The 16,031-nt window shown below is 36.7% G+C and overlaps 1 protein-coding gene across 3 annotated transcripts in view; it reads right to left on the bottom strand.

Annotated features, from left to right (window-relative positions):
* shc1 (SHC (Src homology 2 domain containing) transforming protein 1) overlaps positions 1-15,073 on the bottom strand; it is a 44,005-nt gene extending 28,932 nt beyond the window's left edge. Inside the window, exons 1-2 of one of the 3 annotated variants that reach the window (XM_051130664.1) lie at positions 14,838-15,068; positions 1,500-1,540 (exon numbers count right to left, since the gene is read on the bottom strand). In XM_051130664.1, the coding sequence (XP_050986621.1) occupies positions 1,500-1,511 (12 nt within the window). In that variant the 5' untranslated portion in view covers positions 1,512-1,540; positions 14,838-15,068. Of the gene's footprint in view, positions 1-1,499; positions 1,541-14,837 lie in introns of all 3 variants that reach the window. The other 2 variants (XM_051130662.1, XM_051130665.1) reach the window with 2 other exon arrangements.
* Between the last annotated feature and the right edge of the window lie 958 nt (positions 15,074-16,031).

Raw genomic sequence — 16,031 nt, 5'->3', positions numbered from 1 at the left:
TAATGTACGACTAATAGTCAACTAATTCTTAAATTGAACGATTACTAATCGACCAGAAAAATCTTTAGTCAAGGGCAGCCCTATTGCACACAAATATTATATAGGTAACGTTATAAAATTAAGGTTGAACTACTGATGTCACATGGACCATCTTAAAGTCCTTACTACTTTTCTGGGTCTTGAACATGTCAGTTGCGTTGCTGTCTAAGCAGGGTCAGAAAGCTCTCAAAAACATCTTCATTTGTGTCCCGAAGATGAACAAAGGTCTTGGGTTTGAAACAACAATTCCAGCAATAATATACATTTTAAAATTCTTCCAGTCTTTTCCCTGACACAAATAAAATGTTTCTAAAAATGTAAAAAATAAATACATAAATAAATAAATAAATAAATATATATATAATATAGTGATGGGCTCAGAAAAAGAAACATCCTTATTGTTGAGCCCTGCGGGAGCTGCACATTTTAAATTGAAGAGCAAAACAAGAACCACAATAAACACAATGTGCGAATTCAAGATTCTCAATTCATAATGGAAGCTTCCAAAAATAAGTACAGACAAAAAAAGAAAAGATCTGTGCCAAGATGAGCCCAAGAACCCCAGAGGAACCCACAGCAGGTAAGAAAAGACAACAAATCCCAGGCTCCCTGCTTTAATTTACAATTCTGGTGCCATGACCCGAGATCTCCAACACATTGAGATGAAATGAAAATGGAACTCCACACCTCGAAAAGAAGAAAAGCAAAGAACAGGGGAGCACACATGTGGCAAAGTGAAGGTCCAGACACCCATCCCATCACCTGGTGCATATCTGAAGTGTAACCCTAGGCATAGAGGCTGATGATTCTCATCAATGACAACATGAAGGTGTTTCACCTGGAGACCCACACACTCTTGAGCATCTCGGAAGGACAGGAAATAAGCTAACGCAGAGAGACGCAGAGCCAGACATTATGGTAAATCTAATGACCTACATTTTCAACTCCCCGAAGAAACGTATCGTCATGTATAAAGCACAGTGCGCGTGCATGTGTGGAATGCAGTAAAAGATATTCATAGACGGCACTAGATGTTCTCTTCTTACTCGGCTCACTGTACTAAAACTTTTGTTGCCATGAAACTGCAAGGAACAGACTCACATCAATTAAAAATAAGCACAGAGAACAAAAATCAAAGCCTGTTTCAATAATAAACTACATAATACACAGCAAATTCAGCAAGAGGCTTGTAATACAACTAGTTAATCGAGGTACGCCCAATAAATTAATGTAATTTAACCTAAATCTTCGATGACAAAAAAAAATCATACCAATTATAAAGGGTGTAATTCCTGTCGGTTAGGTCTCCGTCTGAGTAATAGCATAAAGCAGGTTTATAAGTTAACCCACTGGCTTTCACACTAACTGGACAAAATGTGTCAGGTCAGGTTTTTCATGAATGTATGACCAGCCTCCATGCCTCGGGATACGTACGTGCAGGTGTATTTGGGAACGCTTACCACATACTCCATCGGAAAACACTCTTTGTGTGTCAGTTTTCCTAGAAAGTGCATGTAGATGGATATTAGCATGTTCTCACACACAAAAACATGACACATCAGCAAAGCCACCAATTACAACAAGCCTTTGATTAGCCTGAGGGCCAAAATCATCCAAAAGAAAAAAATAAGAGGTGGTTTTACTGGCATAAAAACATTTTTGGCTGAGGTATGCAGTAATGCATGATTCAGTTGAGGATTATGACGAAAGACTTTCTAAATTAGTCATAGCTCATAGCACCTGGGGAAAAAAAACAAACAACTAAAAAAAAAATTAAATATCACAACTCCATCTGGCTGCAAATGATAGTTTGATTGCGCACACATGCATGTGTGTTCAAGATTCAAATACACCCCAAAATAGAGAAAGGCACATTAAAGAATGTCTGTGTCTATGTCTGTGGTCGTGCTCAGACAAACCGTGGAATGAAAGGAATGACCAGGCAGGACGGGTAATGGGTACGTATGCTGTAACTCGCTTATGTCTCCAGACTGAATCGGTGACAGCGCGCGCATGTTCCAGCCTGCTGGGAGTTGATCAGAGCAGGTAACATTCTTAAAACAGCCACCCAGAATAGCACTGTTCCTGCGGTCAGTAACCAATAGCAACTCCTCTGGAACATTTTGTGTTACTTTGGTAACAATGTGTTCTTTGCTTATCAATGGTGCTACTCTGCAGTGTGTGCTGATCTCAAAAAGCGTTGTGGGTGCACTTCGAACCCACATTCACACTTCAGCAGATGTGAAGATGTGGGCAGATGATAAAAAGTACATAGTCTCATATAACTACATGACTTAAGAATTTTAATTAGTGTACACAAAATGGAAGTGAAAAATTATTGGACTGGTACTTTTATTTTCAATGTATTATATCTGCATTTGCTGTAATTAGTACAGGATTAGTAGCACAGAGACTTGTTGGTGGCTGGTGGCTATTTAGCAGCTTATTTTAGGAAAGAACCACCCACTCAGACTGACAAAAAATAAATCGCCTGATCACAGTTTGCTTTTTTATGTAAAGTTTGCACTGTGTCCTAAGGAGACGTGATTGGACAAGTTTACCCAGTAACCCAGTGTTATTATAATTAACAAAAATTAAAACAAAAACTGAACAAAAGCATTGTTAAATGAAAAAAAAAAAAAAAAAAAAAAACAAACAAACAAAAAAAAACAAATCTAAATTAAACTAAAATATGTTATCTTGGTTTCAAGATTATATATAAACTAGTGCTTGGCGGTTTGACCAATAATCTGTATCACTTTTGTTTTCAGGATTCTGGTGGTTTGATGGTTTATCATGTTTTTTTTACTGACTGTGCCTCCTTTGTATTAACAGAATGCATAAACCAGTTGCAGAACTACTGCATTTTTAAACACAATCCAAACAAACATGCTACATATAGCATGAGCAGTTTATGTAAATTAGATTGTATAATTTTAAAATTAAGGGCAAAAACAGAAAGGTCTCACCTTAGCTTTGTGAAATTATGCTACATTAAAAATCTGAAAGAAACAAAAACAGCAAAAGCAGGCTGAATGAGAACGCAAATTCCCCCTTTCTGACAGCAGGCGGCGCTTATGGAACAGCAGCGATACAGCATTTTCTCAGTTACTACTGTAAAAAAAAAAAAAAAAAAAAAAAAAAAAGGCCCTGTGGTTTTAAAGTCCCCATAAAATCAAAATTGAGGTTTTTTTTTTTTGCTTTTAGTATGAATATGTTAGGTTGAAAGTCTCTTCACATCCCTATAGCAATCATTAAGTTAAATTGTCTATATGTATTTATATATTCTGTGGAAGGCATAGGACCGAGAAATGTTCGTCCAATCAAAATGCTCGGTCTGAACATCACGATAGGCTGATGTACCTGCCTGTCAACATATGTATTTGCACACCTCTGCGCACCCTGTTCACACAGACAGCATACGTCAACAGTGCGTTCATCATCATCAGCTCCCGTGCATTATTTCCTATTTGGGCTATTGAACATTTTACCTCTGTGTTACAATTTATTGTAGTAATGTTGTCTCTGGTCGTCTAGTCTGTGTGCGTTCATGCATTCGGGAGGCATGGCTTTGGACGGCGATTTGCTGGGAGGGTGGGACGTTCGCTTTCAGTGCTACCAGGTTAAAGTTAGCATTTTCCAAGATCTCCTATTGCACCTTTAAGGTTATCTATAAGCTTTTGCGTTTCAAAACAATGACAAAATTCGCATTTACAGATATACGCATTCAAATCTTACAGTCTCTAACATCCGCCAATATGGATCAACAATTTTAATGACATTGTGCACTTAAGCTTCTCATCAAACTTTCTGTCCAATCAAATGCTCTCTAGAATCTGAAGCTCTGGCTGAAAATTGATCATTTGTTCACAGAATTAGTATTTTCTCTAGGAGCTGCAAAACGATTAGTTGTGATAAATCGATTCAAAAAGTTTATTTACATACTATGTGTGTGTACTGTGTATATTTATTATATATATATATATATATATATACAGGGGTTGGACAGTGAAACTGAAACACCTGGGTTTAGACCACAATTAGTATGCCGTTTGGCCTCCTTTTGCAGCCAATACAGCATTATTTCATCTTGGGAATGAAAAATACAAGTCCTGCACAGTAGCCAGAAGGATTTTGAGCCATTCCTTTCGCAGAACAGTGGCCAGGTCACTATGTGATGTTGGTGTATGAAAACATTTCCTGACTCGCTCCTCCAAAACACCCCAAAGTGGCTCAATAATATTCAGATCTGGTGACTGTGCAGGCCATGGGAGATGTTTAACTTTACTTTCATGTTCATCAAATCACTCTTGTCACCAGTCTTGCTGTGTGTACTGGTGCATTATCATCCTAATACACGGCACCACCTTCAGGGTACAATGTTTGAGCTATTGGGTGCACATAGTCAACCTTCACACTCTGCTCTTATTGGTGGAATGTGCGATCAGTAAAGACTGGCCACCAGGCTGCATAAATATAGCCATGAAACCTCCAACACTATATTGGCCAGTGTTTCAGTTTCATTGTCCAACCCCTGTATATATATATATATATATATATATATATTTAAAAATTGCATGTAAACACTTGTATATAATTTATATTATATATAAATATAAATATTTTACATATAAATCCAACATATTTTCCCTTAATATATACATGTATGTGTGTGTATTTATATGCATAATAAATATACATAGTATACATACATATAGTATGTACACAAACTTTTATTTTGAATCGATTAATTGCAACTAATCACTTTGCAGCTCTAATTTTCTGTACAGTGAATGGCACGTAGTGCACTATATAGGGAACAGGAAACGATTCACACAGTGTAAATATGCATTTCATTGGGGCGAAAGAAGTCTGGTTTCGCGCTGCAATGCACGAACCGCCTCAGCACGAACACTGTATGCACGATAGCACGGAGCGGATCAGATGCACGAGTCAGCGCAGACCACAAAAAGTATCATACCCATTTGAATTCTACACAGAATGGTATATGTTATAGCGCATGTGGTTATCATACACTGTCAAATGCGAGGTCAACGGCTCTGGCCCAAGCTGTGATATAGACAAAACTTTATTGGCTATTTAAAAAAGGAGGCGGGACTGCTTAACATATCCTGCCTTGTCTTCCTATTTCAGTTTAAATTACATCAACACACAGAATAATGCTGCGTGTTTCAAAGCACTTCAGTGGATTTTTAAATACTACATTAATATGCATTATATGGAGGTAAGAGAAGAAAATACCTAAACTTTTCTGAATACAGTCAGTTCACCTCACCCCCGTTCAGTATTTAGAATTTTCTAACTATATTTCTTGCATCATGAACAGTGAGCTTGACCTGCTACAGTATTTTCTCCTCTTTGCGTTCACCATCAGCATCTCTGGCTTCTGTAAACAGCTGTGTAAAGTTGGTTTATTTGCCCAGTTAAAGAATTAGTTGTGCGTTATTAATAGTTCTAAAAGTTTTCCAACCATTAGTCAGAAGTGTATGCAGTAAACAGGGATTTCCTCTCAATTAAGGATGTTGTTTAGGCTCTTGTACCGGTGTGCCCTTTTTTTTACAAATTCATACGGCATGTCAAACCAGTTTGCCATTTGAACTGGTATATTGCCCAGAACTAATTAGCTACAAATTAATTGTACTTGTAGTTTTTTTAAACACATTATAAAGTAAAGGTTTCAAATTTCATATCCTGCTTCCTTAAAGCTTCAGTACAGAAGACCTCTTGGCTAATAATGAACAAAAAACAGTGGAAGACAGTTATCTTCTTAAAAGAAATTACTCACAGACATCTGACTATCATTTTTATGTTTTGTCTTCTTTTTGGAGGTCAGTTTTGACAGCACTAAATTATGACCTGTAACCACAAACAATCATATCTGCACTGAAAAGCTGACCCGAAGTACACCTTGTGTAATTATCAAAACAATGTTCCTCTATGAATAACTTTCGAAATCACTAAAGAGCCAAATCTATTGTACTGCAGCTGTAAAAACACTAGATAACTCTAGTGATAACAACAGACACCCTTAAACAGTAATATCGTTACACTTAAATTACGTCAGTTAATTACAATAAACTGTGAAACTAGAAAACTCTAAATTGTCACAGAGTAAAAACTCTTAACATTTTGAAAGGACAAACTGAAAATAGAACAGAAATTCTAAATTCTATAATAACCCTGCAGTGACGAGCAACTTGTCCTGCCAGTCCCACAGGTACACAGTTCTGCATCAGCCTGAGGTGGACTGTTGATATTAGTGGAAGGTGCGCGTGTTTGCGCTTCTCTTTCTGGGAGTGGACAGAGGCCCAACATAGCCTGCGTTTTTCTGCAAAGGCCATAATAACAGGGTTGACCGGAGGATTGAGCTGAACTACACTGCAGCGCAATGTTTCAAACATGCGGCACACACATGACCCTGAAGCCACATATCTTAGTCATAAATGATTAAGTGAAGGCCTGAAGACGCAAGTAACACCTCTTTGTTAATATGACACACAGGCGTTTACATACAGACAGAACCTGAGCACTTTGACTTAGGTGTGAGACACAAGAACAGGAATCTTGTACAAATCATGATAAAAATGAAACTAAAAAAGCAGTAGGTTTTCAAGTAAAGCCAGAAAACAACATAAAAGGCTCCAGAGAACTTTTACATGTGGTTTCATATTGGTCTTATGATATCTTTGATTCAGGCATGTATAAAAAGCCTACTTTTTACACACACATTTGTTCTGTGCACTTCAAAGACAGCAAACGTAGCATGAAATACTAAAATACTGAACATACCAGAACTATTAACAAAAAAGAAAGAAAGAAAACATGTAATATACCACTAAAATACAATTACCAAGAGTACACTACACTGCGTGACATCAAGATTCAAGCCATGATGGCATGAATTGTGAGACTCTGTCGTTGGCTTTTCTGAGTGGACATTAGATTAGCATTCACTTAGGCTTCTAGACTACAAAAGTGTGAGCTTTCTATTTTAGGTTTCTCCCTCCTTCTCTGTTTTCCAAGTACTACCACAGTCTGTCTACTACCAGCTAAAATAGAGTGTTGCCTGCTTCCTCGAACACCAATTTCCACTTTCTCTTCCTGTCTTGCAACAGAAAATAGATCGCAGAATTGAAAAACATACATAACTCACTTTTTAGATTTTATCTACAAAATCTATCAGTTGGCCTCTTCTATACACTACGGTGCAGAAACTTTTTTAATCCAAGGTTGCATTTATCTGATCAAAACTACAGTAAAAACAGTAATATTTTAAATTATTATTACTACAATTTAAAATAAGTGTTTATGTAATTTATTCCTGTGATGGCAAAGCTGAATTTTCTGCATTATTATGCCAATCTTCAGTGTTACATGCTCCTTCAGAAATCATTGCAATTCATTTAGCGCTTAAGAAACATTTTTTAACATTATCAATGTTGAAAACAGTTGTGCCGCTTAATATTTTGACTGAAACTGTGATGCATTTTGTTTTCAGGATTCTTTGACAACCAGAAAGTTCAAAAGAACAGCATTTATTTGAAATAGATATATTTTGCAACATTATAAATGCCACTTTTGGTCAATTTAATGTGTCCTTGCTGAATAAATATGTTAATTTCCAGACCTTTTATTCATGTATGTCCAAAAGTCTCACAGTTTTTTCTGCAACTCTTTGCCTTTCATTAAAAACACTTAAATCCTGAGTGACCAATATAACATCTTGTGTAGCTACACTTGCGATCAGAAGTGGAAAGAACAAAATGGCCTATAATATGTGTGATAAGCTAAACATGTTGCAATAGATGTGTCACTACCAAAATGACAAAGCATTTTAATTTAACAGATCGTTAAAGATCACAAACACAATTCAAATACCAATGTGATTCCTAAATTACAATGATTCATTCTGTTTGATTCCTCAACCTTGCAGCGTACGACCAGTGTGATTTAAACTGCGTTCGTGCTGCCACTGACCTAAAAAGAGCCACTGTCATGTATTTGAATGAAACGGTTTCACAGTCTTTTCAACCACACAGTTCATTATTTCTGTGTTACAAACATTCAAATAATCACAGAAGTCCTGGGATAAAAGTTCATAGTCCGGGTATAAACTCTGGTATGTAGGATAGAGATTAAAATAAAGTAAATCATCCTTTTGAAAGTTAATTTGACATTCCAAATAATGTTAAAGATTTATCGATAATGTCGTTATGTCAGTAGGTGGCGAAAGGGGGTTGTTAAAAAATGTATTTGTCTTTGATCATTCATTCAAAAACACTGATTTATCCAGTAATGAACCAAGTAAATCTAGAGTTAATCACTGAATCATTTACTTATAAATTAGGCCTACATGTGATTTTGTTTAGTTGTCTAATGTTTTTTTTCTTCAGATTCATATGAGAACTACAACTTCCATTTAAAAAACAACAACAACAACAACAACCCAATTTATCCAGAATCACTCAGCTCTATTTTGCAAACAGCTCTTAAGTGAATCTTGTTTTTATGTAGCCTGTTGACTTTTGTTCATGGTAATCAGCTGCAACTAAATGTTTAGCAAAAAAAGAAACAAATAAATATGCTTGATATCATCTTTTATTCACATTGGAATCGAAACAGGGAATCGAAAAGAATCGGAATCGATAAACAGAATCGAAATCGAAATCGGAATTTATAATATTCTAACGATACCGAACCCTAATCTTGTGTGTTTATACAGTCAAGAAAAACGTTAAAGAATAAGTACCAAAGTATATTTTAAAAGGGGACATCGACTGCCCATTTTACACAAGTTGGTATGATTCTTTAGGGTCTTCATGAAATGTCTGCAACATACTTTGGTTAAAATCCCTAAATGGTTGTGTAAAACAACACCCTTTTTACCTTGTCCAAAACGGCTCTGTTCACAACGACTCGTTTCGGTGCATGTCTCTTTAAATGATAATAAGCTCACCCCTCACTGCTCACCCCACCCCCTGTTCCATTTTTTTTGGAAACAAAACTAATTCTCTGCATCCTCAGTGGCTCTAATGTCAGAGAAAAAGAAGACACTTACGTTCACTTTTACATTTGACTACAAAACACCTGCAGTGCTTATGAGACACTGTTGTCACCACTGCTTGACCACGGAGAAAATGGCGGACGACGTACAACTGGCTGAGGGCGGAAAGATGCAAATACGCGACAGTCCGTCAGAAGTCATGGGCGGGGCCTGAGCAGTATGATGCTCAGGAAATCAAAACGGCTTGATAATTAATAAGACTGTTTAGGTTTTTTGGGCATTAAAAAAGTAGTGAATGGATTTTAAGACACATTAATACGCAAACACCATGTAAGTGAATTTTGCATCTGATGTCCCCTTTAATAATATGTGACATTAAACCTACAAGCAGAATTAATGATGCACTACAATAGAGCTAAAGTGGGTTTGACCTTAGACAAACCACACACTAAAACGAGCAACAAAACAGAGACTGCTTTCGCAAAGTAGGTCAAAGACTCCAGCATTTTAACTCATAATCATCTCTGGATCCTTGTCAAAATCTCAACTAGGGAAAACATTTGCAAGCTCGCATTTCCAAATGCCTAGGCGTCAGGGACACAAGTGCAGGATTTGAGAAACAGCTTGCGTGTCTCTCGCAGTGGGTATGCCATGTGTGGGTTTTACTCAGACCGAGACCATTTGGACAAAAGGCCGCAGCATCCTAGGGGGTAAAAAAGTTCACAGGAACCACTAACAGCTCACCAGGATGTGTGTGATCTTAGAGAAGGTCCCACCGCTGGAAGAGGTCAGAGGTCATGTAACACTCCTCACACACCAAAACACTGTGACTGACTTTTAAAGTGACAGTTCATGCAAAAATTAACACAGTCATCATTTACTCATCCTAATGTCATTTGAGCCGGTATTATTTTCTTTCTTTCATAAAATTTTTGAGAGCTGTGTCAGATGGGAAGATTATCAGTGAATAATGTCTTGAATATGAGTCTGTGTGTCTCATAAACCAATTGTAGGGCTTCAGAAGATGCATAACACAGCATTTTATGAACTTTTTAGAGAGTATAAATCAGCATCCACAATGCAGGGCTGGCGTAAGAGCATGTAAATGATGACAAATTTGTAATTTTTGGGGGAAATATACTTTTAAGTCAAAACATTCAAAGGCCTCCCATGTAAAATGAAACATGGTTGATCTTCACTTTCTGGAGTGACATTTCACAGTTGAAAAAACTGAAAAAATCATCATCTCCACGACATAACATGTCAAATGAGAGACAGGGTGTTAACATGAGGAGATATCCTGTAAAGAGACAGGCAGACTAAGGTGCCAGACAGACTGGAGAGAAACTTTGGTCTATTTACTTTCTGCTTGTGGATCATAAAAAGCCAGATAAATTGGTTATAAACAAAGAATGTGGCTGTACATATATACACATCGCACCAGTAAATGATTTCTGGTCACATTTTAATGCAAATTTGGGAATATTATAAAAATAAAATAAAATGGAATCAAAAACGCTGAATAAAAAGAAAATGGTGCAAAAGGAATTTCCCAAATGTAAAAAAAAAAAAAAAAAAAAAAATTATATATATATATACACCAGTCAAAAGATATTTAATGTTTTTTAAATAAGTCTTCAGCTCACCAAGCCTGCATTTATTTCACTCAAAGTACAGCAAAAACAGCAAAAGTCTGAAATATTTTACTATTTAAAATGACTGTTTTCAATGTTTTTTTTTTTTTTTTTTATTCCTGTGATCAAAACTGTAAAAATAAAAAATCTTACTGTTCAAAAACTTTTGACTGGTGTGCATGTATGTATGTATATTATTACTAAAAATGATATATATATATATAGATATATATATATACACACACACACACACACATATATAAATATTCATTTATAGCATTTAAAATGAGTGATTTCAGGTTTTAGTCTTTCATTTTTTATTTATTTATACAAAATACTATAGAATTTTAATGTCTGCTAATTGTGGGTTATGGGCCAAAAGTGAAAATAATTGCTAAAATTCTAGCGAATAATTAAGTTAATGAAAACATAGCTGCTGTCTGTGTGTGTGTGTGCATGTGTCTGTTAAAAGAAATACAGAACATGGTCAGAATTGAGCAGGAAATGCCCCCTCCCTATGTTTATGGGTATAAGAGAACCAATCAAGCGGTGAGAAAGAGAGGAAGAGAGAGAAACAAAAGACAATGCATGCTGCATGAGGTCTGTGTGTAATAAAAGCATGACTTTTCAACTACCCACCACATGTAGAATGTGACTTTTTTCTATTATCGTTGTATACCATCCATGTGGCTTCAGTATCTGACCACGCTCCTCTACATGCAGCTGAACTACTCGCTTTGTTGCAAATCTAACCAACATCCTGTTGACACAAGAATTGACCACCTCCGCGTCATTGCTGCTGCAGTTGTTCTAGCACTGGCCAAACTTCTCATAAACCATCTGCACAAAGGTATCTTCTTAAAGAAACCTTCAGGATGACAACACTGGAGCCTCATGACAGCAGACAGAGGGCAGGCTGGGACAGAGCCACTGCCTTCAGCAGTCACACGAAGTGGTGAATACTGCTTCAGATATGCCACAGCCAAATCCAAAACCCATGGAAAAACCCATTTGACGTCTTGCCTAGATCTGGAAACGGCCGCACGTGTTTAAGCAGTCAACTTGACCAGACAATCTATAATCCTCTGTTGCCTAGCGAAATTATGCGTCATCTGGGCTATTAAAAATACAAACTACTAGCGGGACATTCTGATAGCACAGGAACACGATATCCTGTCGAGTGCTCCTCAGAGACTAAATGGGAAGTTTGGGACAGTAGCTCAAAGTGGCGTGTTTCTAAACTTCATATAAATTAGAGGAAGCCAGACAGTGGAAAACATCAATAACCTCACCAAAAACCAAACACGCATCAGGCCTTAGTTATGACATCCAAGCAGAATGAATTGTTCATAAATCCATTCTAAAATAAATCTGTCCTGATTGCATTTCATCAATGCAATTCACCAGGCAAGCATCATTCAATACATAATTACTCACTACAAAAGCAAAATCGTTTGAAATACTCCCAAATGGAAGAAGTTTGGAGTAGGCCTCAAAAGAGACAATACGTCTACTCTGTTTTGACAGGTTCTGAAGGCTTTTTGCTGCCCGAGACAGATCGATATGCCTCAGAAACAAAAATGTCTGTTCTGAGTGCTTGATTTTTCATCTGAGATTGGGCAGGTGTGTGTCACTGTGATATCAGGCGGTCTCAAAGAGTCGATTTAGCAGTAATACTTTCTACCGTCGGCCTGTTCTTCCTGCTTCTAATCAGGTGAAACTGTGAGCTATCTAGAGCTTCCTTCACCAGTTAGTGTCAACTGCAGGCAACCTGATAACATATCTTCTCAGAAGAAAAGAGAGAGTCACAATAAAGCAAGCCTGTCAATTCGTCATAAATCCTGTTTGGCTTTGTCATGGCGCTACCGTCAATCATCCTGCTTCAATGATCTAAAAAGGGGGAAACCGCAATCAACAGGTTGTGATTTTGAAGTAACCATTTCACAGCTTATCAATGAAGCCCAAATTAGGGCATAAAAAAGTAATGCGAAAGCTCAAAGAGCTCTTCCCATTTAAGCACATGAATATGATGGAAAGAGACCAGCTGGCTTGGATGTACTCTTGTAGGCCTTCAAGAAAGACTCATCTTAAATACAATTCCATCAGCAGCAAAACTACTGACTCAGTTTCCTGAGACTGACATCACAGGCATTGTTTCATGAATGGCTGCACAGTCTAGAGATCATGTATAGTTTTGGGTCTAATGTCCTAGCCAGACGTCTGAATCTGATAGGAACACATAGCCCTGTCCCTCGTGTTGGACTGAATCATTATTTGAGTTGCTCCAAATGTCTGCGACAGCTGCTCACGCAGCAGATAAGAGCTCACGCTGGTGTAGGATTCGCAGCTGGCGAGATCAGTCCCTGATAAATGGCCCTAATGTTGCAGACAACTGCTTTTCACAACAAGATGCGATTATTTACATTTGGTCACTTTAACAACCAAACATAACAGAGGTACACGGATTATGTTTGATGTTTGATATTTTACAAGTGCTCACATTTAAATGTGACCCTGGACCACAAAACCAGTCATAAAGGTCCATCATTTGAGAAAGCTGAATAAATAAGCTTTCCACTGATGTATTGTTATGATAGGACAATATTTGGCCGAGATAAAACAACTTGAAAATCTGGAATCTGAGGGTAAAAAAAAAAAATCAAAATATTGAGAAAATCGCCTTTAAAGTTGCATTGCATATTACTAATCAAAAACGATGTTTTGATATATCTACGGTAGGAAGTTTACAAAATATCTTCATGGAACATGATCTTTATTTAATATTGTAATGATTTTTGATGTAAAAGAAAAATAAACAATTTTGACCCATACAATGTATTTTGGCTACTGCTACAAATATGCCCGTGCTGCTTAAAACAACTGGTTGTGTCGTCCCGGGTCGCAAACGGTTAACTTAATTTAATTTAATCTTAATTTAATAAATCAGCTTAATTTATCTTAATTTTATCAATAATGAGCCTTGTTTTAATGAACACTTGAGTTTAATATTGGATGTGATCATTTACATTTGGTCACTTTAACAAAAAATCATAATAGAGGTACACTAATCAGTTTGAAATGTACAAGTACTTACACTTAAATGGTTAACGGGTTTTTTAACAGTTGCTTGGAATCAGCTTAGTTTAACACAATAAGCCCTTTTTGCTTTTTTAATGAATAGTTGAGTTTAATATCAGATGTGATTATTTACATTTGGTTGCTGTAACAACAAACCATAATAGAGGTACACTGATAATCGGTTTGATATTTTACAAATACTTACACTTAAGTGGCTAATGTTTTTTTAACAGTTCCTTCAGCTTCATTGAAATCAGCTTCATTTAATACAATAATAAGCCCTTTTTGTGTTTTTAATGAATAATTGAGTTTAACAGGCTATTGGATCTATCAATAATGACACCATTTGTTGCGTAATATTTTATATAATTAAACAGTCTAATAGTCTTAAAAAGTTAGTAACATTTCGTATAAATATAAGGTGTTAAAATAAGAATAATTTGTAATTATTTACAACATATAATTTTGAAAATAACTAAATTATAATTACATCACTAACAACTATTTTATCACTATTATTATTCAAATATTTATAACGTGTGTTGTTTTCATTGTTGTTGTCAGCTGATTATTCATTTCGTGTCATAAAGCAGTATTAACAATACCATTTGTTTCTACATATCAGTTATTTGACAAGTACAAATCATTATAAAACATAATATCAGTCAATTTCTATATCATAATACGCATAAAGGCACAATTTAAGCACTTTGACTCGCACTTTGTTTTATGTAAGGGTAAAACTAGCTTTGCTTTACAAAATAACAACGAATCTCGATTCTTGAGAAGCTCTCAAGTGGTCTTACAGTAAGCACGCTGGGTAATAATGAGACAAAATTTTGCTCAATGCCACAAAAAAAGTCAGTACAGGCTATAAAACGGACTATGAAGAAACAAAAGTAAAGCGTCAAGTCTGACTCAAAACCTGAGAGGATGTAACAAGTCGAAACTGCGAGATTTCACGACACACAAGCATTCGAGCACGTTCCCGTCCGGAGCAGTATGGATTCCTGTCCCGGATCGTACAGTCATGACTGTGGTCAACTTTTGCCTGAACTTACCCGCTCGCTTCCTTTCGGCCCCTCGATTCCGGTCCTTCTCTCCTAAGCACTTTTCAGACCAACTGCTGAAAATATTACATTTGAGGAACAAAAGACGGTCCAGATGCGAAATAAAGCACTGGTCTCGCCAGGCTCGTTTACACGTCGAGTGCGAGTAATGTCATGAAACTTTTCTTTTCGGCTCTGCCTTCCTTTCCTCCCCCAGTCAACCCCCCCCTTTTCCACGGTCCAAAAAAAGTCGCACTTCCGCGATCGGATGGCTGCTTGTATCATGTGGTTTGGCGTCCACGAGAGCGCCCGCACCTGGTTCTCTTAGCGCGCGCCCTTGACCTGTTTTTTTTTCTTTTCTTTTTTTACAATTACATTCAACGGCGGCGACTCACAGTTGAACAAGAATCGAATTTTCCTTAAACAGGAATATGAACTCATTCATGGACTTTCCCGGCCATTTATGGTCTTGATATTAAGAAACTGCTTGTGATTATTATTTATCTTAAACAAATAGCCCACAATAGCTTACTTTTTAGTCACAGTTAACAATAACATGAGGCGAGTTTAAGAACAGTGGAAGTCTATTTCTTTCTTTTTATATAAAAAATAAAATTAAAACTCAAGTTATTAAATAACTTATACAAAATTAAAGTTCCCTCCTGATGTAGCCGTATGTCTTTCACAGTGATATGACTATTTCATTTTGAGGAATGTCCATTTTGGTTTCTAGAGCTGCTTGAAATTATGACTCTCAGAATAGTCACTATAAAAAATAATGCACTATAAAAGTGATCCATAGGCCTCAAACACTATATGGCAAATCGCTCCACTAAAGCACTAGCAAACAGAATTTGTAAATGAAGTCACACTTCATTGGTTTAATGTAGGCCTACTGAAGAAATAAGCACGTCTTTTGAATCAGCACATCAGTTTTTAATCTGAACAATGTTCACACCAGCACTTTTTTTTAAGAACTGAAACTGAATAAACTAGGTCAGGGGTCTGCAGGGGTATGCGGTATATTGCGGAAATAATAAATTCAATTTGTGTTGAATACAAAAATACAGTATTTGAACAATGCTAAAGTTTGGCTAAATGTTTCATTTTAGCTTGCTATAGACCAAACTCGGTCCTCGAGGGCTGGTGTCCTGCAGAGTTTTGCTTCACCTTGCCTCAACATTCCTGCCTGGAAGTTTCTAGTAT

This window comes from Labeo rohita, chromosome 16, assembly GCF_022985175.1.
Source record: "Labeo rohita strain BAU-BD-2019 chromosome 16, IGBB_LRoh.1.0, whole genome shotgun sequence".
In the NCBI taxonomy this organism is placed as follows: Eukaryota; Metazoa; Chordata; class Actinopteri; order Cypriniformes; family Cyprinidae; genus Labeo; species Labeo rohita.
Note: the sequence above shows the minus strand (reverse complement) of the source record. Positions and strands in the feature narration are given on the sequence as shown.